The sequence below is a fragment of the Medicago sativa genome, chromosome 4 (assembly GCF_051527215.1).
Source record: "Medicago sativa cultivar Bolivia chromosome 4, Bolivia_mono, whole genome shotgun sequence".
Lineage (NCBI taxonomy): Eukaryota > Viridiplantae > Streptophyta > Magnoliopsida > Fabales > Fabaceae > Medicago > Medicago sativa.
Window position 1 is genome coordinate 99,409,694 of NC_140752.1, and position 26,949 is coordinate 99,436,642.

A 26,949-nucleotide genomic window follows, 5' to 3' on the forward strand; every position below is an offset into this window, starting at 1 on the left:
AAAGGTCGTTTAAAATTTTGATTAAAGGTATTATGCTCATTAATTCAATATAAATATTAAAATTCTTTAATACAGTCAATTGATTAATGTCATATTATATGAATGATCAAGCTGACATTTCGTATGAATTTGAAATTTGTAGTTATGTAATACATGTAACGAACTTGATTCAATAGTAGTGCGGAGAATCAAATTGCCGTGATCAAATATGACCCTCTAATGACAATCACATGACTACTGTGATTCCCTCAGATATATTGGAACATCGTAACCATTTCAGACCTAGAGTCCATTATACCACATTTATCTAAAGGACCCTCACCCCCATGTGAAATTTATGTTTTCTCTTTCGGTTGATCTTATAGATTTTCTTGAAAGCCTTGTTGATTTGAGCGTTGTAGTCCTTGTAGGAATAACCTTCCCTCTAATAATGAGTAGTCGCCATCCTCCGCTGCATCCAAGCAACTTCGGCCGGCGTCTTTAGGTCCACTTCTGATCATTTTTACAAGTCCATTTGAAGTTACATGATGAAGTATCAAATAGTTTCAAAACTTTATGGAAATTTCTGGAGTTGATATACTTTTTAAGAAAATTTACCTCTTTTCATACTCCATTTGTCAATCCTGGGATATAAAGCAGTTAAACAATCTCCTCCTAAACCCGCCAGAGGCCACCGCGCCTTGTTGTTCGAGGGGGTCCTTAAAGTTAGCTTTCTCACCCAATTCTTCAAATGAATCCACTAAATTTTGAAGCCTTGCTACAAATTCAATCAAAAGTGATGTAAATGTTGTTAGAGACAACGAACTTGCACTTTCATAAGTTTTCGATTCTTCCTCTTTTGCTTTGTAGTAAACATGAGCAGGCCAAGACGTTTGTTTCGCGAACATGTTTTCATTGGCGATAGAAGCAGGCACATCATGGTTATTACTATTAATATTATCTATAGTTATTTCATCCCAATTGTTTTCAATTTCAATTGATCTGAGATCAAGTGCTGCTTCACTTAGAGACTTGTACTCTAGAAATTGTTTATCTTCATCCATGTTAACGAGGCCTTCAGGAAGATCATCATCAGTTTCCTCTCTAGAACGGTTTCCGATTTCCCAGAGCTCTGAATTGACAAGAAGGTAAGATTTTTTATCGATCTTTAGTTGCAATTCTTCGGCTGCCTCGTGTACTTTGTGCAACAAATCTCCCCTGTCCAGCTTCTCCATCTTCTGCACTTTGTTTCCAAGTTCACGCAACACTTGTGCTCCTTCGGAACAAACCCTCTTAAGCTCTTTGTGGAAAACCTGTCTCTTATCAGCTGGGGCCTATATATTAAGAAGAAAGTTTATATAGTCTACTTTTGAAATGACATTTGGTTATGGATTTTTAACTACAAAATTGCATCTTTGAAAGAATGTTAGAAATTTTTTCAGAATTTTCAAATATATTTAATCTATTTTCCAAAACTTATAAAATATTTTCTTTAATGTTAATTTTATCAGTGAAAATAGAAACATGAAACACAAACACTATTTAAGCACTTCCTTCACAAAAACAAAAAAAACACTATTTAAGCACTAAGAACCAAAAAAGTGTTACAGAAAAGGTTTGAAGTACCTGAATTTCAGAAAGTATGCATCCATGCATGGCCATAACCATAAACGCGCAATGCCTAAGAGCCTCACTTACTTTGACATAATTCTTCCATGGATATTTAAGCATTTTGTATTTACCATGAGGTGGTTCCCACACAGCAAATCCCAACTATACAATTACAAACACATGGCTATGCTATGACATGAGCTATTAAAATGGCAAATAAGTATTGATGATCGAAAGTTAGAGACGGAAAAGTGAAGTGGACAATACCAATGTTTCCACGTTACTTGTAGATTCAACAGCTGATCTGTAGCCACTGTAAACTGGGTCATCTGCAGCTGCTTGGTGCGTAAGAAGGTAGTGATTGACAACCCCTAAAAACAAGTTCAACAAAGTTATTCAATCCATTCACTGTAATTTCATACTATATAGTAACTAAGTTATTAAAATACCTTCTAGAGATGTTGCAACACCCTTGAAATTTTTTATCACAAGATTATACAAATCTTCTCCGGCCCAAATAGGATATATGCAGATATTGACTCCCAAAGAGACAGCAGCACCAAGTGCAATGAGCAAAAATCTACTTATGGATGTATCAAGAAACTCACCAGTATGATAACCAGATACCGTAACGTAGCAATAAGTGATCAAGAACACACGGAACCCATATTCATAAGGCTTTAAAGTTGGATAGAGTTTTGCATAAGTAGCAGAAAATCCAACAATGAATGTAGTGACAATAACTATAATTTCTTCCCATTCTCCAGCCAATGCTGATAACTCTCCCACTCCAACAGCAAGTCCTCCAGCCGACAATGTCCCTAATCCTCTGTTAAACCCCTTGCTCAGAGTTGCCCCTGCAAAATTCCATTGCATTTTATTCATAAAATAAATTGAAAACATTGAAGATCTGAGGTTTCATATTAAAGACATTTCCGGTGTCTAACATAAACAAGCACGACATATACAGTTACACTCAATTATTCAAAAAACAAAATTATTCACCATGTCATGTATGTTTCAAATTTCAAAACCACCTCAAAAAAGTACTTATGCTTAAGCAATGGATATGTAATTAACAAAATAACTATTTACAAAAGTATAAAAAGGGTATTCAATTTTTTTTTTGGTTACAAAAGTCTATTTAATTTACTTGTGAATTTGAATGGTCCAGGATATGTTGCAATCAGCAAATCGCTAAAGTCAAGAATCGTTGGTCATCTCATCTTAATCGAAAACGTACATATGTCTTTGTGAGCTTAGCTCAGTTGGTATGGACAATGCATAAAATATGCAAGGTCTGGGGTTCAAACATCGGCCACCAAAAAAAACGTACATATGACTTCAAATATGCTGAGATTAAATAAGAACCATCTGATTGGATCTTGATCGGACGGTCAACGAGACTTGATTGTGTGACTGTACGGATCCATCTGATTGTGCTGACTGCAACAAATCCAGGGTTGAATTCAAATATGACCTTTGTTTGAGAGTTTGGATGGAAAGGGAGGGAATGACTTTGAAAGAAAAAAAAAAAGGAACATGTGGAAAAAACAGGTGTTGTTTTCTTCAAAATACAAAATCTTCCTCATTTAAGGAACTCAAAATTTGTATTTTTCATTCTCTAAAAAAATAATCCTTCAAAAAATGTGAAAAATTTCTTTATTTTCTCCAAAGTTTTCCACCCTTTAAAGCTCTCTCTTCTCCTCCATCCACACTTTCAAAAAAAGTCTTAGGCTTTGTTTGCGAGTTTGGAGGGGAAGGGATGAGAGGGCTTTAGAAGAAAAGGAAGTAGCAAGTGGAAGAAATAAAGGATATTGGAAGGGGAAGGTTTTGGGTGTTAATTTTTCTTCATAATACAAAACCCAGCACACTTTCAAACAAAGTCTTAGGCTTTGTTTGCAAGTTTGGAGGGGAATGGACGAGAGAGTTTTAGAAAGAAAAAAAAAAGGAGCAATTAGAAGGAATAAAGTACATTGGAATGGGAGAGTTTTGGGTGTTAATTTTCCTTCATAATAGAGAACCCTTCTCATTTGGCGAACTAAAAAGTTATATTGAAGAAGGGTTTTGGGGAGTTTTGGAAGGTTTATATGGATTCTTTAAATTTAACTTATGTTAAAATATTCTTAATATTAAAAGTATATGAATCATAAACGTTAGTTTACCATTCTCTAAAAAATTCTCTTTCAAAAAAATGTGAATGATTTCTCAATTTTCCTATATATATCTCTCACCCCACAAGGCCCTCTCTTCCCCTCCAAACTTCCAACCAAAGCATTAGTCAACTAGCTAAGGGGGTTGGTTTGTTTCGCAATATCTCTATATTCCCTGCCTCTATCAAACTATACCGTGCTTATAAATAATCATTCACCGAAATGGTTTCAATTTAAAACCAACAGTTCTAATTTCAAATCTAAGAAAAATAACTTATTTCTATTTTGTAAGTTGAAAAAAAAAACGTAAATATTACTATTGCATAATAAATGAAAAATATGATTACGTACGTACCTATACTGAATTCAAAGACTACTACAACGGTGAGAATAGCCCAAACAGAGTTACGACCAATATCTTTGTTGAAGGGTTCTTTGAGAAAAATCAAAAGGGAGATAATAGTCAAAGCAAGACCCATTTTTGCAGCAAATATTATCTTCCTTGGATCGGACCGACCCATTTGACATGCCTTGTTGGCAATACCCTCCATTGTCTTCCGACACTTCATCATCATTGATGTTTCCACTTGTTCTTCATTCAAACAAATTCCTATATGAGAATAATCATGATCAACCTTGACGGGGAGAAGTTTCTCTTTATACTCAGCTAAGCCGTTATTTTCCAACTTTGCAGCCATGCTAAGCAAAGAGAGAGAAAAGTGATGAACATGTATACAAGGTGTCGTACATGTTATTATATATATACACGTAAAATAACCTAATGAATAGGAACAGATTTACCAATATTATCGGAACATCGGAACAAACTTAAGCTATATACGTAATACGTCATAAGATACTGTATCTTCTAAAAAAAAAAAAAAAAAATCAGTTATATGAATTCAACTATTAAATGTGTGTAGAGTCGAGAGGTAAAATAGATATATTTGTTGAGTGAATATTATAGAGAAAGATATATTTGGCATTGCATAAAAAAAGTACATTGTAACGCAAAAATAAAATATTTTTGTCGTGTTTTGTTTTCTTTCTTTACGGAACTAACTGAGCAGGCAGGGTTAAACACTTGACTATGATAGAAATACACCCACGAGCAAGTCTTCAATATGGCCATAAGTTATAGGCACGAGTTTTAGACACATCATTTGAAAGCAAAATATTGAATTACATTTTCAATCATTTTTATTAATGATTAAAAGATTAAAAGGTAAATTTATCATTTTATGAGTGTGTCTAGGTAATTTATATTTAGTCTTGTGACAATGTAAAAATAATCCCAACACTCATAGTCGGATAGCCATCACTTGTATTTTATTGTAAACTAGCGAAAATATGGACATTAACCACTCCGTAAATCAGCAATTTCTTTTGTATTTCATAATATTTATACTATATATAAAAAAGATAGAATAATTTTGGATGACTTTTTCCCTTTCTAATTATACCCCAAACAAATTTGACTATAATAATACTATTTTGCTGATGTCATTCGAAAAGATAAGATATTTTTTATAATTTCTTATAATATGAACATTCAATCTTTACCTATAATTTTTATCAAAATTTTATCAAAAACTATTATTGATAATTTATATTAGGGGTGGGCATGGTTCGGTTAACCATCATAACCGAACCGAACTGAACCAAATTGCTGAAATGGTTCAGAAAAACTGAACCGAACCGTTTAAAGTTTGGAAGTAACCAAACTGAACCAAAGTTATGGTTCGGTTAACCATTTGCTTATCTATTAACCAAATCGAACCGAACCACAACAAATACTTTTTATCCAATGAATAAAACCACTTTTATTAAAAAAAAATAACAAATTAAAATTAAAAGATATAATAGTTTATTTCTTCAAAACAACTTATCTTATGCAAAATAACTTATTACGATCTCTTATTTAAAAAAACAACTTATTTTATGCAAAACTTCTTATTTTAAAAAAACAACTTATTTTATGCAAAACAACATATTAAAAAAAAAACTTATTCAAAACAGCTTATTTTTGCAAAACAACTTATTTTAAAAAACAGCTTATTCAAAAAAGTTTATTTTATGAAAAACAGCTTATTACGATCTCTTTTTAAAAACAGTTTATTCAAAACATCTTATTTTATGCAAACAAACTTATTTTAAAATATAGCTTATTCAAAACAGCTTATTTTAAAAAACTTATTTTATGCAAAACAACTTATTTTAAAAAACAACTTATTTTATGTAAAACAACTTATTCTAAAAAACAACTTATTCCCTTTTGAGTGTGTTACAGGGATTGTTGTAGAAATAACCTGTGTTATTCAGTGCGCATTATACTCATCAATTGAAAAATCTAAAGAAGCAAGAATGTAAAAATGCAAAGGATATTCAAGTATTTGACTTATAATTTTAAACACTTATGATAACAAAGACTTCATTATAGCACTCCCACATCATAGATGATATCATAGATTAAGATAATTCCTGCAACATGATTTCAAATTTTCTGTTACCCCGACAAAATTGCAATTTAAAATCGGATATGGATCCCTGCAGTCGGAAAAGTATGCAGTCGCTACAATACAACAGGTAAACTAAGCTTATGGTTACTACAACATGATTTCAAATTTTCCCATAGCTTAATTGAAGACTTTCAAAGCATACTGAATACTTTTCCCATGAATTAAAATTGAAAGCATGAAAATAAAAAAATCAAATTTAACAGAAACAGTGATAACTCCTAACTCTGAAAGCTGAGTTGAAAATGTTAAGATCCAATACATTCAAAGGCATGAATCAATTTTTAAAGTCAACTTCCATAAGAGCATGTTATATGGGGTTAATGTCGCCGATTCTTGGTTACATGAGGCGGCCTCTGTTTTACATTGTAAACATGGCAGACTTCCATTTTTATATTTGGGTCTCCCTATTGGTGGTGATCCGAGAAAGTTGGTTTTTTGGTATCCTCTTGTTGATCGTATTAAAAGAAGGTTGTCTGATTGGAAAAGTCGTAACCTGTCTATGGGCGGCCGATTGATCCTTCTTAAGTCTGTCCTGTCCTCCATTCCGGTCTATTTTCTTTCCTTCTTCAAAGCCCCCTCAGGTATAATCTCTATCCTTGAATCTTTATTTAATGCATTTTTTTGGGGGGGTTGTGAGGATTTTAGGAAAATTACTTGGATTAAATGGGAAACTGTTTGTTTACGAAAGGAGAATGGAGGTTTGGGAGTGCGGAGGTTGATGGAGTTTAACATTGCTCTTTTAGGTAAGTGGTGGTGGAGGATTTTACAGGAGCGGGATAACCTATGGTATCGGGTTCTTTGTGCCCGGTATGGAGAGGAGGGGGGGCGGCTTTGCTGCTCTAATAGAGTGGGTGGCTCGGTGTGGTGGCAGACAATTTTAGATGTTAGGGATGGTGTGGGTCAGGTTGATTCTGGGTGGATGTTGGATAATATAAACCGTCAGGTAGGGGATGGCGTATCCACTTTGTTCTGGGTCGACCCTTGGCTGGAGGGGAAACCGTTGTGTAGTCTTTATCCGCGCCTCTATGAGTTAGCGGAGAACAAATTAGCTTTGGTGGCTGACATGTTTGCGAGAGGATGGGGGGTTAACGGGGAGGCGTGGAAATGGCGTCGGAGACTTTTTGCTTGGGAGGATGAGCTATTGGGGGAGTGCATTGTTCGCCTAACCAATTTCTCTTTTCAGGTTGACCGTGTTGATAGATGGATTTGGATGTTACATGATTCTAATTGTTACACTGTTAGTTCTGCTTATTATTTTTTAACAGACATAGAGCTTGATAGTCATCAGCAGCCTAATAGTAATTATGGATTTTTGTGGCTGAAAGCGGTGCCTCTAAAAGTGTTGATTTTTGCTTGGCGCCTATTCTTAAATCGGATTCCTACTAGAGATAAACTCTTCCAACGGAAGGTTCTGCTTGTTTCTGAACAGGGTTGTATTGCTAATTGCGGTTTTAATGAGGACAGAGATCATTTATTTCTTATGTGCGGCTTCTTTGGTGGAGTGTGGAGTATGGTTACGAATTGGCTTGGCTTTTCAACAGCTTTTCATTGTCAATTCTTTGCTCATTTGCATCAATTTAGTGGTTTGAGGGGCTTCTCAAAGAAGTCTACTGAGTCCATGCAGATTATTTGGTTGTCAGTAGCTTGGATAATTTGGAAAGAACGTAATAATAGAATCTTCAAAGGAAAGGAGGACAACTTGCAAGCGCTCGGTGAAAGGGTGAAGCTTCAGTCATTTTGGTGGTTGAAATCGAAATACATTAATTTTGATTTTGACTATCAAGAGTGGCGGCGGAGTCCTTTAACCTGCTTAAACTCAATTTTATAGCTTGTTGTTTTTTGTTTTCTTTGTGATTTCTACGCCTCTGTGGCATGTACATGTTTGTTGAACTCTTTTGTGCATAGTCGTTTTGGCACACCTTGTGCTTTAACGTCTAGTGTAGTTTAATATAATCCTTTTTGGCTTTTTCCAAAAAAAAAAAAAAAAAATTTAAAATAAGTTGTTTTTTTGTGTCAAAAAAAAGTTGTTTTCTAAAATAAGTTGTTTTGCTTAAAATGAGCTGTTCTAAATAAGCTATTTTTGAATAAAATTTTTTTCTTTCGAATAAGCTGTTTTCATAAAATAAGCTGTTTTGAATAAGCAGTTTTTTAAAATAAGTTGTTTTGCAAAAAATAAGTTGGTTTGAATAAGCTATTTTTTTTAAAAATAAGCTGTTTTAAAAATTGATATGGTTAATGGTTCGGTTTGGTTCGGTTCGGATAATTGTGGTTACTAACGGTTCAGTTCCGTTAGTGAATTGTTATAAAAATAATGGTTCGGTTCAAGAATTGGTTAAATGGTTCAGTTAATTTTAATATGGTTCGGTTCGGTTAACCGGTTCGAATTGGTTTTTGGTTATTTTTGCCCACCCCTAATTTATATGCATTATCACAATAAGATGAAAATGGAACAGATGGGTACTCATGTCCATCTGAACGCTGGTATTTGCTGGTATATATAAAGTCTAATGTTTGTGAGAATATAAGTTTGCCGCTAAGTTAAGGAGCAATGTTTGATGAAGGAACCTTGAGTTGTAACACGGATAAAACTTACTTGTTAGGTGTTGTGAGCATAATCCTCAAATAGTATTTGGTATTAAAAAAACTTTTTTTTTTTTTTGACGTAAACAAGATTTCATTAAGCAACCAAATCGGCTGCAATAGAAGAAGCAATACAAGGAGGACATTCCTCAATCCAAACGGTATCTGAGGAACTTAAAGCAAATTTAGCTAAAAAGTGAGCCGCCGTATTAGCACTACGTTTAACATGACTCAATGAAAAAGAATTAAAACGGGAACTAAGACGATTACAATCAGCAAGAACCATACCAAAGTAAGATTGATTATTTGAGAGGTTGTGAAAACCACGAACCACATTTAGGGAGTCGCCTTCAAACATCACTTGGAAAAATCCCATATCTAGGGCAAACTAAATTGCTAACCTTACACCCAATGCCTCGCCAATATCAGGATCCGGAAGTGCTTCAACAGACCATGTAGCTGCTGCTGCAACATTTCCATCTGAATCTCTAACAACAACACCAATACCCCACATATTGTTAATCGGACCAGCAGCGTCAACATTAACTTTATAACAATGTGGAGGAGGGGGGTTCCAAGAAATGGGAGAATTGGAGGGCTCCAGATAATCATATGTTACATGTGTGTTCAACATTAAATTATAGTCATCTACTACATTCCAAGCCTTACAAACAATATCCTCCGCAGAAATTTGTTTCCCATCAAAACAAGACTTATTACGAGCAAACCAAATACCATAACATAAAGAAAGAACATATGAGATGACTTCTAATGTTGAATGAGAAATGACATGATCGAGCCAAGATATAAAAGATAGGGGAGAATCCACTAATCGAACACCCAAAGGAGATTGAAACCACACCTTTTTTGCCCAGTTGCACCTTTTAAAGACATGGTCCAAATCTTCCTCAGCATTACCACAACGAGGACAAAAAGGGTCAATCATCATTCCTCTATGGATCAACTTCTTTTTTGTGGGGAGACTATCATGAAAAATTCTCCAAGCAAGATGAATATGTTTTGGGATGGTGCGAATGTTCCAAAGCTTTGACCAACACTCTGAGTTGGAATTACGAGTAGAAGTTTGAGAAAGATCAGATTCCTCCCACTTCCTAATGGAGTGATATGCACTTTTAACCGAGAAAATGCCTTTTTTGTTAGGGCCCCAAATTTGAGAATCCATATGTGTTGATGTTGGCAAAGGGAGTTGAAGGATTTGCATGGCTTCGAAAGGCAAGAAATTTGCATTTATCAATGGTGCATTCCAAATTCCAAGATCATGATGAATAAGTTGAGACACCTGAGAAAGTTCAGTATTTGGTGGCTTTGGAGACCACACTTTGTAGCCATTCTGAAGAGGAAGCCAATTATCTTCCCAAATGTTGATGAAATGACCTGTTCCCACTCTCCAGACACATCCGCGATTCAGAACCCATAAAGCTCCATGGATACTTCTCCAAGTATAGCTTGGAACATGTCCAAGGCTCGCTTTCAGCAAATTTCCACGTGGAAAATAGCGAGCCTTTAAACACCTAGCAAGCAAAGAATCAGGATTTGATAATATACGCCAGCCTTGTTTGGCAAGAAGAGCAAGGTTGAAATCTTTGATATTTCTAAAACCCATGCCTCCACTGCTTTTGGGTTGACAACATTTATTCCAATTAATCCAATGAAACTTTTTCTTTTCTCCTTTATTGTAGCCCCACCAGAATTGTTTGATCATAGATTCAATGTGCTCACATAACCCCAATGGGAGGATGAAACAACTCATAATATAGGTAGGGATAGACTGAACCACTGATTTGATCAAAACCTCTCGACCAGCTGACGAAAGAAATTTCTCCTTCCAACCTTTTAACTTCTTCCACACGCGATCTTGAATGAAATCAAACACTTGTTTTTTCGATCTCCCGACATAGGAGGGAAGTCCCAAGTATTTTGATTGTGTCTCTACAGCCTTAAAGGGGATCCATCTTTGGAATTCAATTTTTTTCTCATTAGGAACATTTCGGCTATAAGAGATCTCTGATTTATCCAAGTTCACAAGTTGACCAGAAGAATCTTGGTATAGTTGGAGAATACTTTGTATACTGGCAGCATTTGATTGATTAGCTCTGCAAAAAATGAGAGAGTCATCGGCAAAAAACAAATGGGAAATAATAGGAGCTCCTCTTGCAATTTGGATACCATGAAGGGTGTTCCTTTCAATAGCTCTAGAAATAAGCCCTGAAAAAACCTCAGCACATAAAATAAACAAGTAAGGAGATAATGGATCCCCTTGTCTCAAACCTCTATGGGCCAAGAAGGATTGACACGGACCACCATTCAAGAGAACTGAAAATGACACAGTTGAAACACAATTCATGATAAGGGAGATCCAATGCTGGGGAAAACCCATGCTAATCAAAACTTCCTTGAGAAAAGGCCACTCAATTCTGTCATAAGCTTTGGACATATCCAATTTCAAACCCACAAAACCTTTTCGACCCGTAGTTTTTTTCCTCATGTAATGAAATGCTTCAAAAGCTACAAGAGCATTATCTGTAATTAATCGACCAGGAACAAAAGCACTTTGGGATGCATCAATAATGTCAGGTAGAATTAATTTCAGTCGATTAGCTATCACTTTTGTTACAATTTTGTAAATAACATTACAAAGAGAAATCGGTCTGAACTCACTTGTCAAAGTTGGCTTCTTCTTCTTTGGAATGAGACAAAGGAAAGTGTGATTCAGTTTGCTCAAGTCGCTGCCATTATTTAGCACGTTTAGCACCAAAAGAGAGATCTCGTCTCCAACGATGTGCCAATACTTTTGATAAAAGATTGCCGGCATACCATCAGGGCCTGGAGCTGCTGTAGGTTTCATAGATTTTAAAGCAACAAAAACCTCTTCTCGGGAGAAAGGCTGGTTCAAAAACCCTCTCATTTGTTCAGTTACTCTGCCTTGCACAACATTCACAGCTTCGTCAATTCTAGACGGCTCAGAAGAGGTAAATAAATTCTGGAAAAATTCAGTGAAAATTCTAGCAATGTCTTCTTCTTCTGAAAATTTTTCTCCATACTCATCATAAATGACATCCACCCAGTTCCTACTCTTTCTTTGAGAAGCCTTTTGGTGAAACTTAGTTGAGAAGCCTAAAACAACTTTTATTGTAAGACTTTTTTAAGATAAATAAAAATTACTTAATATATATATATACACACACACATACTAGGTGTTGTGAGCATAATCCTCAAATAGTATTTGGTATTAAAAACTTAGTTGAGAGGCCTAAAACAACTTTTATTGTAAGACTTTTTATGATAAATAAAAATTACTTTATATATATATATATATATATAGACACACACATACATACATATAAAAAGAGAATACATTGTTTTGGATGTGACTTTTTCACTTCCAATTTATACTCTTAAACAGATTTTTCATAATGATATATTGTCGGTATCAGTCAAAAAGATAAGAATTAATTTATATTGTATTTGTTATATTGTTGGTGTCATTATAAAAAATATAAGTATAATTTTTTTGGTGGTGGCCGGAGTTCGAACCCCGGCTATACCAACTGAGCTAAGTTCATGAGGACAAATATGAGTATAATTTATTACAATATGAAAGTACAAAATTTATAGACTTATAATATTAATCAAAATCAAAATTTCATAAAAAATTATTATTCGTAACTTACATGCATTCGTTCAATAAAAAGTGAAGACATACAGACAAATAAAATAAAATAAAAAATCTAAATTTTCTTATACCAAGAGTTGAACCTGGACAAGAGGTTATACGAGGCCTTTAGGTTTACGAACTCAACTAGAGAAACATATAAAACTATGTTGTCATATATGGTATTTTTAATGAATCAAGTGATTAAATTAAAGTGGTTAACAACTTCACTGAAGGACAAATTATTTGAGAGAACCCGAATTCAATTTATTATTACCAATTTTTTTGTTAGAATTCACTTACCTTTCGATCGAACTTCTGATTATTAGGGGTCCTTTCCCCTAAAAACCAAAAGATTGATACATAAAAAAGTTATATTTTTAACCAAATTAAACTTTTTTTAGACCTTTTTTGACTCAATTTTTTTAGGCCCAAAGATCTAATTTGGACTTGCGTTGTACACATTTCATAATCTCTTTACCTCACAAAATTTGAAAATTCATCTTCTCCACTAGAACTTCCAAATACTCTGATTCCATTATTTAAACGTTAGAAAAATTAGATTTCTAAAAAATTGATAGTGGAATTTCATGAATCTTTATACTTATTTTCAAATAACATCAATTGACGAGTAAGGTCGCCCCAAACCCATGTTCAAGTTTGAATCCATATTATTGTGGTAAGGTCTTCTTCTTCTTCTTTTTTTTTTTTTTGACAAGTATTGCGATTTGGTCTTCTTGCTCAATATATATTTGTTTTACTTAAACCCCTGAATTTCAAATAGAGACTTTAAAATAAAACTATGATTTATTCTCACTAATTTTACAACTCTATTTCTATTTTTATTTTTTTCAAATAAAGCTCTATTTCAGTTTTGATAACGAAGAAGAAGGAAAAAAACTCATTTTAAACTAGTAACTTGTTCATTACGTGAACCATAATTATGGTACAAGAGTAACTACGCAATTGACCTCGATTGGTTAATAAGTTACGACAAAGAGTTTAAAAGACGTCGGATTTGATTTTTGGTAGAATAATTCTTGACCATTATATACTTCACAATTGAACTTTGAATTACTAAAATTTTATTTTGTTAAGTAGGACCAGAGCCAAAAATTAAACTTAGAGAGACTAAGTTGAAAATATAATTTATTGAAGAAAAATAATTCTTTAAAGGTTAAATATGTTTTTTGTTTCATATAAAATTGGAACTTTATAACTATAATCCTTACTAATTTTAAAAGTTTTTTAATCCCTACGAAGAAAATTTGCATGTAGTTTTAGTCTTGCTAAAGTAAAATCTGTTTATTTATACTTTAAATCTAAAAAGTACTAACGACTTTTTTCCCACATGTTTTTTTGGTCGTGTCCGGGATTCGAACCCTGGAGCTTGCATATATTATGCATTGTCTTTACCAACTGAGCTAAACTCACGGGAACTTTTGCCCACGTGTTTACAACAACATAAAAAGCTCATTTACTAAAATGTGAATTTTTTTAATCTCTTAAAGTTCAAGATAAAAGTAAATATCCCCTCAAAAAAATTTAAAAGTAAATAAAATATGAGTCTAGAAATCAAATTTTGAGCCGATTTTTGACGAAGAAGTTTGTTATGATATTTAAACATTTATGCAAAAAATTATTCAAAAATATAAGAGTTTATGGTCATTTAAAAAAAATTGTTTTATTAGAGACTAAAACTATGTTCAATAAAAAATTATAGTGACTATAAAAGCTATTAAAATTATGTAAGGATTAAACTTAGAAAGTCCTTGTTTTGCAGAAACCAGAAACATATTTAATCCACTTTTTATTGTATTCCATTTTGGCGAGATGAATCACTCACTTTGAGTTATTATATTCCATTTTGATGTCCTCGTGAGCTTAGCTCAATTGGTAAGGACAATGCATAATATATGCAAGGGCCGGGGTTCGAATCCCGACCACCACAAAAAAAAAAGAAGTCATTTTGACTTGTTAAAAAAATATTTAATCCACTTTTTAAATACCATATACAAGATATTTAAGAAATCATAAAATATATTTCAAAATTAGAAGTATATAAAAAGATGACATTACTTTGAGGCTTCTCTAAGAGTGGCGAGTGACTAGGCATGGCAATGGGGCGGGGTGGGGACGGGTTTTACCTTCCCCGTCCCTATACCCGATTCTCATATACTTACCCGTTACCCTACCCATACCCAACGGGGATGAGAAATTGAATCTCATCCCCGTCCCCGACGGGTTCGGGTATCCCTGCCTCATCCCCATCCCCGCATTGAATAATTTTTTTTATTAAAAAATAAAAGTTTTTTGGCATCCCCAAGAGCAAGGTTGTAATAAATTATCCAACAATGCGCTCACTTTAACATTTGTTTGACGGAATGATTTAGTTGATCTTTAAATATCAATGGTAGTTTTTATTAACATGACAATTATCAAACAAAATAACATGACATATCAACATAAAGTAAATTTTTACATTTGGGACGGGTTTGGGTATGGGTTCGGGGTGGGTACCTATATACCCGTTACCCATCCCATACCTGTGTTTTGAAATCGGGGAAAACCCATACCCATACCCAAACCCAGTCAAAACGGGGAAAACCCGTCAAATTGGGTTTGGTTCCGGCGGGTAACCGCGGGTATGGGTTTTGTTGCCATGCCTAGGCGAGTCTAAAAAAAATAATTTTTAAATAGAGTAAATTAAAAAATATGAAACAACAAAAATTACAACCATTAAAAAAATACTCCCTCCGTCCCATATTACTTGACCTAGTTGACTCTGTCACGTATGCCAATGCACAATTTTAAACTTAAATTTCTTTAATAATCTAGTAGAAAAAATTACGAAAATTTGATATTTTGAAAATATTAATCGAGACGAATCTAACAACATCTTATATGCTATATTTTGTTTTTATATATTAGTAGAAAAATAGAGTCAAAGCATGTTACATGAATAGTACAAATATTCTAAATAGGTCAAGTAATATGGGACGGAGGGAGTATGAAACAACAAAAATTACACCCAAAAAGATAAATTTTAGATTAAATTGCGACCAAATCAACCGTTGGATGTGCAAAACAGGATTACAAACAGCGATTCAATATTTCCGTAGGAAATTGCAATGAAAAATTACATATTAAATTATAAGTAATTATGGTTTTTATGTAAATTTAAGTCCGTGCCTAACCTTTTTTTTTGACCAAAGTCCGTGCCTAACCTTTTATTTTCTTTATGTTAAGGATTCTAGTTAAGTATTTGCGGTCACAAGTCTAGAAATAATCGTGTATCTAAAATCCAATATATTGAATAAAAAAATTAGGGTTAATTATGTTTCTAGTCCCTATAAAATAGCGACCTTGTGAGTTTAGTCCTTACTTAATTTTAATAGCATTTTTAGTCCCTAATTTTGTTTTTCTGCACTGAGTATTAGTCCCTACTCAATTCAAATTTGTTTAATTTATGCTTAAACTCTTAAATTTTTGAACAATTTTTTGCAGACATGTTTAGAACATTACTAAAAGTTCCTCCGCAAAAAATTATCGCAAAATTTGATTTCTACATCCAGATTTTATTACTTTTTATCTTTAACTTATGTCGTTTTAAAAAATTCATATTTAATTCATTTCATGTCAGAAAATTCTAAATTTTAGTAAACGAACCTTTCATAGTGTTCTAATCTTGTCTTAAAAAAATCGTTCAAAAATTTAAGAGTTTAATGATAATTAATCAAACTTTGTTTTAGCAGGGACTAAAATTATAAGTAAATTTTTTTTATAGGGACTAAAAATGCTATTAAAATTAAGTAAGGACTAAATTTACAAGGTCGCTATTTTATAAGGACTAGAAACATAATTAACCCAAAAAATTATTATGCAATATCATATAAAGTTTTAAAAAAAGTATTTAGAGATAAAAAATATATATTTGCATATTCGTATATTATTTTTTTAAAGTTTGGGAGATCGTGGTCATTGTTCATTGCTGATCCTCTTCTGGCTCCATATCTGTCCATAAGAATAGAAAGGTTGAACAAAAAAAATGATATTAAAAAATGTTGATGGTGTATTTGGTTGGACACAAATCTAAATAAAAATATTTTAACACACACAAAATTAAAAAAAATAAAATTATAAAATATTAATTGTTTTTTTTTTGAATTTATTAAATTATAAAATATTAATATTTTCTTCAAAAATATTAATTGTTGTAACCTAATATTTTTTATTTAATTTTGCTTATTTAATAAAATTATAAAATATTAATTGTTGTAACCTAGTAATATTTTTTATTTAATTTTGTTAATTTTATGTGACTGTGTCCGAATAATATTTATTATTTATGGGTGTGTCCTTGAAAGACTTTTCTAAAATGATGATCTCGGATTACCAGTTCTACTTCAATTGTACGAAACTAAATTACATATTAATATAAATTGATTTATTTATTTTGATAGAAAGTTATTAATATTTATTATTTATGGGTGTGTCCTTGAAAGACTTTTCTAAAATGATGATCTCGGATTACCAGTTCTACTTCAATTGTACGAAACTAAATTACATATTAATATAAATTGATTTATTTATTTTGATAGAAAGTTATTCTTTTCATGAATATAAACAACCAAGTAAATATATATTTTGACAAGAAATTTTGAATCTGGAATCAACGACTTCACCATATGTCTCTTTCTTTCATCATTTTTTAAAACATGTCTAGATTCACATTCACATACTATTAAAACACAATTTTTTAGAAAAAAAAATAATTATCGAACAAGTCAGGGGCCTATTCAACAAATTTCATAATTCTAAAATTTTCACATCTACCCTCCTACGTCATCATATGTTCTTCCTAAGACATTCTGGCGACGGCGTTACAAAATCTCGCCGTGCCGGAAAGTTCTACATAGCCTGCAACGTCTCCGACCTCCACAAAAGATCACCGGAGTCAGCATAATCAAACAGTCCGTCAATTGTTACATAACCGCCACCGTTGTCGTCGGCGACGGCGTCATAACCCATGAAACCAAACGCTTCATTGTTACGAATATCTTCTTCAAACCAAAAGAACCCGCTTAAATCAACTCCATCTGGACCAACCCGACCCGAATCGTTGGTTTCAGGCAACTCTTTTTCCTCGTTTGGCGTCACCGTCGGGGGTAAACCAAGTTCATCATCAGAAGCTTCCAATAGATATCCTAGGTTCGGGTTTAAATCGTCAGAGACTGGTACATGGGTCGGGTTCAAATCTTGACCCGGAGCAAGTATTTCGTCTTCAAAGCTCTTGATGAGAGAGTCAAGACCCTGCACGGTGGTGACATTTTCTGTCTCGTCGAGAATGTTCAAAATCTCGTCTTTTATCTCGTTAACCTCATACGAATCGGTTTCAACTTGAACGGGTTCAGACCCGTCTGAGTCAACACACGAGCCGGACGAGTTATCATCGGAACCGGAGTCAACTCGGAGAACTCGCTTCGACTCGTAAGAGTCGGCATCTGAGTCATCGTCACGAACTCGTTTCCTGGTATCATTTTTGCATTCTTCCATTTCTTATTTAAGAGGAAGTTTGTATGTATTATTATTGGATTGGATGGGTGAGGAGGAGAAGGAGGGGAGTGAGTTAGAGGGGAGTGTAGAGAGAGAAAATGAAAGTGTAAATGTGGAGGGAGAAAGAAAGAATGGAGGGTATAAATAATGGTTGGAAAAGGGTAGGTTAGATATAAAATAGGGTTACGTTAGTTAGTTAGTTTAATTCAATAAACGGCAGAAAAAGACAGGCGCGTGTGTAGCAGAAAAAATCGCATCCTGTATCTTCCAATTCAGCATATAATAAGATAATCCAATAATAATATTTTGACCGGAAGCTAGCTATTTCAATTCATGCCTGCCTTTTGCTATAAGATAATAGATTTGTTATGCACCGTTTTACATTGACCGTACGTACAACAAACAAATAATAAAAGTCATGGTTATTTCTAGAAAAACCGTTGTAAAAGCGGTAATTTGATCATCTGATGTGTAAAATTCATTTACATCAATAATAATAAAATAAATAAATGCATAATTATTAGTAGTTTTATTCGTCAATTTTAGCAACTAAAAACTACTTGATAAAAATAACTCTTTATCGATTTAAACTAGCAGTATCTTTATTTGTATATGTTAAGAGGAAAAAATATTAATTTTATTAAAGTATTTCGTAGTACTCTCTCTTTCGTGTGAGCTGTTATGAAGTCCGTTCATGGACAAAAAAGCAAAGAGTTTTATGAAACTGGATTTTTAATTTATGAGTATCTCAAATATTTGTTGGATAGAGCTATAATTGTTGGATTGAAGGATAGATAAAATAAAACTTTCACCTACGAACAAAATCTTTCACGAGATGTCATTTTTCCGTACCTAAATGCATGGAATACATCAAATTTACCGTCAATTATTCATTCTTCATAGGTAAGTGTCTCTTTGTTTCTATGTAAAAGCGTTAAAGTTATGTTTGAACCAATTTATGGTGTTCAATTTCTTTTCAATTCTTTTTAAATGAAAATTGTCAAGATTACAACCGAGCTTCTAAATTCTCGAATACGGCCTTGGCTGTCATTTACGATCTTAGTTTCTCTTATTTCGCCTACTAAAAACAGGTGATTCAAATCAACTTTTGACTCAAAATATCCATCTAAATTCTTTTCTACTTCTCCTTTATTTGAATAAGTGATTTTCATATATATTTGGTTTTTCCTTTTATGACGTGTCATTTTAGTGTGACACATTTTTGTGCAGCGTTGTTTGTCTTTCATGTCTTACTACAATGTTTATTAGATTGAGACTGTCATATCAGCTTTGATCCACTAAAGATTCAATCAATGACTTTGATGTCGTTAACGTTATAGATCAAGAGCATGGATATTCCATACACTTAAATATAGTCATATTTGTAAGCTTATATACTTTATTGTTTATGTCATTAACATAGATGTTGCGAGTTTGTTCACAAATTCATAATTTTTGTTTTTAGCGAATTTGTATTATATCAGTGTACTATGTTAATTTGAATTAAAATTGTTTAACTTTCTAATAAAAAAATAAAGTATGTCTTTAGTTGTTCTACAAGCTAAAGAAGTGGATTTCCAACCACCAAACTACTTAATAAATCAACATGGGTTGATATAGTTGTGTTGGAAACGGATTTGAACTTTATTCCTTTTAAGATTTTATGTTTAAACCTCATCATATAAACTTTGTGGGTTAGTTCTTACGGAGTCTGCTTTGCCTTTAAACAAGTCTCTCACTAATGTGTGGAATCGGTTTTTCAGATTAGTCGATCATTAGATCAGATGTTGAATTTTTAACAACAAAGTAATGGTTGATAAAATATATGTTAAACAAGTGATTAATATCATACATTTTAGTGGTTGATAAAGTGTTAGAAAGTGTCTTCGTGAGTTTAACTTAATTGATATTAGACAATACAATATGCAGTGACTAGAGTTTAAACTCAAGATTTTCACTTATTCGCTTTGAAAGATAAAGTTTTGATCGCTAAACTAAAAAGTATTGCAAGTGTTTTATGACACAAATCATATTCGTGTTACGATGAAAGTATCATTCATTGTATAACTATAGTAAACAACACGTTCAATATCCACAAGTAATGATATTTGGACAATCATTTGATGATAACGTCTCTTGCAACCTTTTTTTTCTTTCTTTTTATTAATCAAAAGCAATAAAGATACAAAAAAAAGGAGAAGATAGGAACATCATGAATACGAGAGAAAAAATTGTCAACAATTTATCGTAAAATGGTTATACAAATATCATATTTCAATCATATTTTCAAAATTTATCCTTATATATCATCTCTTACTTAAATAAACTATAAGTAGTGTAAGATGTTTTACATTGTTGACACATACGAATTAAAAAATATATATATATTTAAGATGTTTATATTTTGGTATTCAAATAACTCAAACTTCTACTATGAACAAAAAATACTCTATTTTTCATGGAAGGAACAAGAAAATACAATACAAAAAGTGAGTCTTGGTCTTGTCTTTTGATTGCTTTACTTTTTTTTTTGTATAAGTATATGAACTAATCTTTTAAGTCGAGTATTTTTTTGTGGTGATGGGGATTTGAACGCCAAATCTTGTATATTTTATATATTGTTTCTATCAACTGAGTTAAGTTCACGAGAACTTTTAAGTCGAATATAATCACAATACCAACAAATCGTTTCTTCAAAAAATATAACATTGCTATATTTTTACGATTAAATTCAAATTTATAGCTTCAAGTTGATGTGAAATAGACAATGGAAAAGTCTTTCATAAATACAACCCCAAATAAATATTATTTGAGCATATTCACATAAAACTATCAAAATGAAATAAAAACATTCAGTCACATCAATTAATATATTGTAATTTTATTTTTCCACAATTTTTTCTTGATTTTATATATGTGATCAAGTATTTTTATTTAAATTTGTGTTCAGCGGAGTGTGCCTCCCGAAATAGATCTATTACCATCCCTTTCAAATGACAAGTCTTAATAATTATGACACAGTTGTTTAATAATAGAAACTTATAACCCTCTTTTCGCTTTTTCCTCTCTCGTGAGCCATCCCAAAATCTTAGTTTCTTCTCATTCATCCATCAGAGAGGGATGATTTAGAGTCAATTTTTAAATCAAAATTACTCCTCTAACTCGTTTTTTCTTTCACTTTTATTGAAATAAGTGATTTTCACATATATTTCATTTTTATTTTGTAATTTCATGGTGTTAGTGCGACGTTGGTTTGTTCGTTGTCTTTGTGCAGTGTTGTCTATTTTTCATGTTTCGGTCAAGTATTTGTTTGGTTTCGATTGTCAAATCAGCTTCGATCCAATTCAGATCAATTAATGAATTTGACGTTGTCCACGTTGCAAATCCGGAGACATTGGTATTCCAGAGACTTAATATAATCATATGTGTAGGCTTTTGTATATTGTTGTTTTATGTTACTCCCTCCGTCCCAGAATATCTGGCCCAATTCGGTTTTTCACACAGATTAAGAAAAGAGAAATGATATTTTGACAACCACTTTTTGACAACTTTTGGACAACTTTCTCTCTCATACTCACATGATGTTGTTATCCTCTCTCTTCCTTTTTCTCTCTCCATTGTTTTTGACCAATAAGAAGTGAGAAAAACAAAGTTGTCAACAAAGTTGTCATCAAATGGATGTCAAAATATCATTACTCTTAAGAAAAATGTATAAATAAAGGGGAAAGTGAAATATATTGTATTGGAAATGATGAAAGTAGTATTAATTAAAGTTATATTGTATTGGGAATGATGAAATTTATTTTGAAAATTGAAATGGGTTAGTTATTTTGGGAAACTTTTTTTTAGAAAATGGGTCAGATATTCCGGGACGGATGGAGTATTAACATTGATATTTTGAGTTTGTTCACAGATTCATCTATTTTGTTTTGGCTAATGCTAACATGTGCCCCAAGGGCACATATTAAGGAATTTAAATAGAAATAATGGTCTTAAAAGTTGTGCATTCAACCTTAGTCAATGTTTTAAAGTCAAAATTTTGATGTTTTCTATGAAAAACTTCTAATTTTGAATTCCTTAACTTGTACCCTAAAAGCATAAGATAACAAGACCCTTTTGTTTTTACTCCCTCCGTTTCAAAATGAATGTCGCTTTAGGTGTTTGCACACATATTAAGAAATGCAATGATTAAGAGAAAGAGAATGGTTATTTTACCAAATTATCCTTATTAACTATTGGTTAGTTTTAAAAGTAATACTTTGGAAGTAGTGTGCAGGGTATTAATTGGAGGGTACAATTGAAAAGAAAAAGTTATTATTGCATTGGAAACTGAAAGCGACACTCATTTTGAAACAAATTTTTTTGGCTAAAGCGACACTCATTTTGAAACGGAGGGAGTAGCAAATTTGCGTTGTAACCTATACTCTATTATTTAAATGAATGAATATCATTTATTTTTGTCAAAAAAGTCTTAAAATAATTATGATTAAGACAGCAGAATAAATAATTGACAATATTAAAATAATTCGGTTAATTTTGTCTGTGGGATCCGCTGTCATTATTGCGGGGCAATGAGGCAAGATTTTTATGATGTCGATAATACTAGCAATTAAACTAAATTTGAATGCAGTTTGAAGTCCGTGGGTGTGGGCCCCACCTACGTTGCAGGAATCAAGTGGTTGGTTTTCCTAAAAAATCATTACTATTTCTTTTTGGAAAATGTTAATTTGTGCCCTTAAGGCATAAGATAAGGAACCCAACATATTAACTTTTTGTTGGAATGTGTGCATCCGATTTGATTTTTGAATTTATAATAAATACAATTCACAAAATTTGAGGAAATATTTCTACTTTTAGGTTCCTTATCTTGTGCCCTAAGGACACAAGTTAACATGACCCTTTCTTTTTCTTTCTTTTGGGGGTTTGGAATTTTTGGAGTGGTCCCACCGATGAAGGAGCGCTGTTGTTGGATTCTTTGTTTTACTTTCTTGTCTTTTTTTATTCTTTTTTATTTTTAGACAAGAGATATTTTTTTGGTTTTGACAATTTCTACCTAATTTTTTTTGGGAAATGTTATCTTGTGCCCTCAAGACACAAGTTAAGAAGGCAAAGATAGAAATATTTTATTGGAAATTGTGCCTTCAATATTCTTGAAATTTGAAATCTTATCTTTTCAAGATAAAGTTGATTATTTAATTCCATTTTTAAATTCCTAACATATGCCCTGAGGGCACAAGTTAACACTACCCTTTTTTTTTAATCTTTTTCAAACGGACGTTACTGTTATGGGTTGTCGTAATCTCAGATCCACGTATTTGTGGCCGAAAATCACTTATTCTAATTTTATTTTTGTCTCTTTTGACTACTAGTTGTATTGCGTATTCCACATTTGTTTGGGTGAACCATATCCATTCTCCAGAACCTTTCACCCGTTCTCCGCAACAATTATCACAAAATTAAAAAACAATCATTTTACATGGTCTTGTTAACGAATATCTCTAAAGCATTTTTTAAATATTTTAAATCAAGTAATTATTTTTTAAAAATGTTAAAATTGTCAATATTCAATATACTTGATTAGAGCATCCACAATGGAGACACTCATTTTTGGGTACTTAAATGGGTCTCACACGTACACATCACTCTTTTATCATTTTTTAATAGTAGTACCTAATAAGCATTCAATTCCTCCAACCCAGATCTCACACAAAGTTCTTAAATGGGATCCACTAATCAACTATCAATAACTTTATATCACTACATTTCAATTTTTTAATATTAAAAGCGTGCGGGTCCCGTTTAAAGTTGGGGGTCTTAAATAAGACCTCGGGTCTTAAGAGACCCCAAAAAAAAATTCCCCAATGGGGGTACCTATTAGGTACGATGTCTTAATTGGTAAAGACACCACCATTGGGGATGGTCTTAGGTTTTGTTAACGAGTGCCTTGAGACACTCTTTAAGTATTATAAGTTAAATAATTATTCTTAAAAAATGTTAAATTTTTCAATTTATAAGGCACTGATTATACAAATTTTCACAAAAAGTTACTCTCTCCTTTTCAAAATGAGTGTCGCTTTAGCCAAAAAAATTTCTTTCAAAATGAATGTCACTTTCAGTTTTCAATGCAATAATAACTTTTTCTTTTCAATTGTACTATCCAATTAATACTCTGCACACTACTTCCAAAGTATTACTTTTAAAACTAACCAATAGTTAATAAGGATAATTTGGTAAAATAATCATTCTATTTCTTTTAATCATTGCATTTCTTAATACTCCATATAAAGACAACTTTTTAGGTTCATTGAATGATTAACGTATCTAGTCCATATAAAGACCAAATACATTAAATATTCAATGAATCTAAAAAAGTGATTTTTGCTTATAAATGTGACCGGGGGGAGTATATGTGTAAACACCTAAAACGACACTTATTTTGATACGGATGGAGTACTATTTAAGGTCTTTAACTAGTGTCCCGGACACTAGTTAACATTTCCCTACTTTATTAGATAAACTTTTATAAAATTTTACCATTTAAGGTTCTTAACTAGTATCCTGAGAGGGCACAAATTAACATTTTGTAAATATAATTTCTCAACTTATAAATCAGACTAAAAATGCTTGAAAATCAAAAAAAAAATAAAGGGAAATGTTAACTTGTGCCCTTGTGGCATAAGTTAAGAAGGCAAATGTATAAAGTTTTTCTTGAAACTTGTGCATTCAATGTCTTAAAAGTTGCAAAAGTTATACTTTCAATATAAAATTTATTTTTAATTTCCCTTTTAAGCTTCTTAACTTGTGCCCTAAGGGCACAAGTTAACAGGACCCAAAAATAAATACTCCCTCCGTATCAAAATATAAGCAAAAATCACTTTTTAGATTCATTCATTTAATGATGTATGTGGTTCATAATATGGACTACATACATCATTAAATAAATGAACCTAAAAAATAAATTTTGCTTATATTTAAAAACGGAGGGAGTAGGATGGTGTCGGTTAAGTAATAACAAGTATATTTTGAGAAGATGAATAAAAAATCCTTATTCGATGCGTGGCATGGCATCGTCTGTTTGAAAGGCAACCGAAATTCTCGCCTATAGTAAAGCTGGATCTTTGAGAATTTTTTATTACTCCGTATGAGATGTACTTTTGAAATTAGCTTGGAGTTGGACTCCGTTAACTTTGAATTTATCAAATTTAATAAACAAATTCAAACTGTGGATCTCATATGTTAACTGTCGTATATTTCATATTTAATTTTAAAACGCATTTTCTCTAAAAATTGAAGAGTTAATACTTAAAAAGAAATGTAAAATAAATTTTTTAAACAAACTTACAACAATAATATTATTAACATACAACAGTAAAACACGCACTTATATACTTTTTCTTATCAATGTTATAATAAAATTTTATCTTTTAAATCTACTTGGTTTGTCTGGTGGTATGGGCTTGGAATCTGAGACTATGTTGTTTCTTGAAAGATCAAAGTATACATTTTTTTAAATTTAGGGTCATGTTAAGATTTCCAAAAAAAAAATATTTTTTGAAAAAAATTAAATTTCAATCTTTTAAGAAATAAATTAATGCAATTTCCAACATAAATTTTTTATCTTTGATATTTTAACATGTGTCCTTAGAGCACAACTTACCATTTCCCTTGAATTTATATAGAAAATGATTTCATTCACAAATTTTTTATAAAGATAAATTAGTTTCTTACTCCCTCCGTTTCAAAATGAGTGTCGCTTTAGCCAAAAAAAATTGTTTCAAAATGAGTATCGCTTTCAATTTCCAATGCAATAATAACTTTTTCTTTTCAATTGTACCCTCCAATTAATACTCTGCACACTACTTCCAAAGTACTCCCTCCGTCCCTCAATAGATGACCTAGTTGACTCCGACACACGTACCAATGCATATGTTTTATCTTTGATATCTTCAATTCTCTACTAAAAAAAATTATGAAAATTTAATATTTTAAAAATATTCATCGTGACGAATCCAACAACATCTTGCATGATATTATTTATCTCTGTGAATTACTAGAAAAATATGGTTAAAGTATGTCAAGTCAATAATGTATACACCCTCCAGTCACTAATATAAGCAAAAGTTTGATTTTTAGATTCATTCATTAAATGACGTATGTAGTCTCTAATAAAGACTACATACGTCATTTAATGAATGAATCTAAAAATCAAACTTTTGCTTATATTAGTGACCGGATGGTGTATTGTCAACTATGTCATCTATTGAGAGACTGAGGGAGTATTACTTTTAAAACTAACCAATAGTTAATAAAGATAATTTGGTAAAATAAAAATTCTCTTTCTTTTAATCATTGTATTTCTTAATATGTGTGTAAACATCTAAAACGACACTCATTTTAAAACGGATGGAATAATACGGTTTTCACTAAAGAAATATCTTTGGCTGACAAGATGCATATGATGTTGCATCCTCACCAAACATGACAGCTTTTATTGAAGGAGAACAATAAGGTTACTGACCTCACTAGAATCCATAATAGCTGTTTACGAGGCTGCCACTTGTTTATTACCAACGAGCCTGTTTCGTGTTTCATGTACTCTCTCCGTTTTAAAATGAGCGTCGCTTTAGGCAATTGCACACAGATTAAGGAATTGAATAAAGTAGTTAAATGTCATAGCAATTTTACCAAAGAGGAATGCTAGCTGCAGTTGCTTTGGCAGTCGATGTTAAACACACGCTCAGGTATTGGGCCACGTTACAATTCTTTTAAAATTGGTGACCGGTTTACGGGCTCTCTCGGTTGGCTTTCTTACACCTTTTTTATTTTATTTTATTCTTTCCATCTCTCGTTTCCATCAACGCCACCAATCAACATCCGT

General features: G+C 32.2%; 2 protein-coding genes across 3 annotated transcripts; both read right to left on the minus strand.

Moving 5' to 3' along the window:
- Nucleotides 1–82: 82 nt before the first annotated feature.
- On the minus strand, nucleotides 83–5,594 carry LOC146934603 (aluminum-activated malate transporter 9-like). Of its 2 annotated transcripts, none has more exons than XM_085706507.1 (6): nucleotides 4,099–5,594; nucleotides 2,040–2,447; nucleotides 1,858–1,961; nucleotides 1,606–1,752; nucleotides 598–1,313; nucleotides 83–492 (listed from the first exon to the last, which is right to left on the minus strand). In XM_085706507.1, exons 1-5 carry the CDS (start codon nucleotides 4,439–4,441, stop codon nucleotides 618–620), a joined length of 1,698 nt encoding a protein of 565 aa, XP_085562633.1. In that variant the 5' UTR covers nucleotides 4,442–5,594; the 3' UTR covers nucleotides 83–492; nucleotides 598–617. The 2 variants fall into 2 exon arrangements, with proteins under 2 accessions (XP_085562633.1, XP_085562634.1); XM_085706508.1 differs by having other exon boundaries at nucleotides 353–489; nucleotides 4,099–4,553.
- An 11,579-nt stretch (nucleotides 5,595–17,173) lies between these two features.
- On the minus strand, nucleotides 17,174–18,208 carry LOC146934604 (uncharacterized). The gene has a single exon (XM_085706509.1). It carries the CDS (start codon nucleotides 18,069–18,071, stop codon nucleotides 17,427–17,429), a length of 645 nt encoding a protein of 214 aa, XP_085562635.1. The 5' UTR covers nucleotides 18,072–18,208; the 3' UTR covers nucleotides 17,174–17,426.
- Nucleotides 18,209–26,949: the final 8,741 nt, after the last annotated feature.

What these genes read in the sequence shown, in the direction of transcription:
- LOC146934603 (XM_085706507.1), bottom strand. Translation starts at nt 4,441, where the DNA reads ATGGCTGCAAAGTTGGAAAATAACGGCTTAGCTGAGTATAAAGAGAAA. An exon ending in TGTTGCAACATCTCTAGAAG is followed by an intron (nt 1,962 to 2,039) that starts GTATTTTAATAA and finishes ACTTGTTTTTAG; the next exon opens with GGGTTGTCAATCACTACCTT. An exon ending in GCATACTTTCTGAAATTCAG is followed by an intron (nt 1,314 to 1,605) that starts GTACTTCAAACC and finishes CTTAATATATAG; the next exon opens with GCCCCAGCTGATAAGAGACA.
- LOC146934604 (XM_085706509.1), bottom strand. Translation starts at nt 18,071, where the DNA reads ATGGAAGAATGCAAAAATGATACCAGGAAACGAGTTCGTGACGATGAC.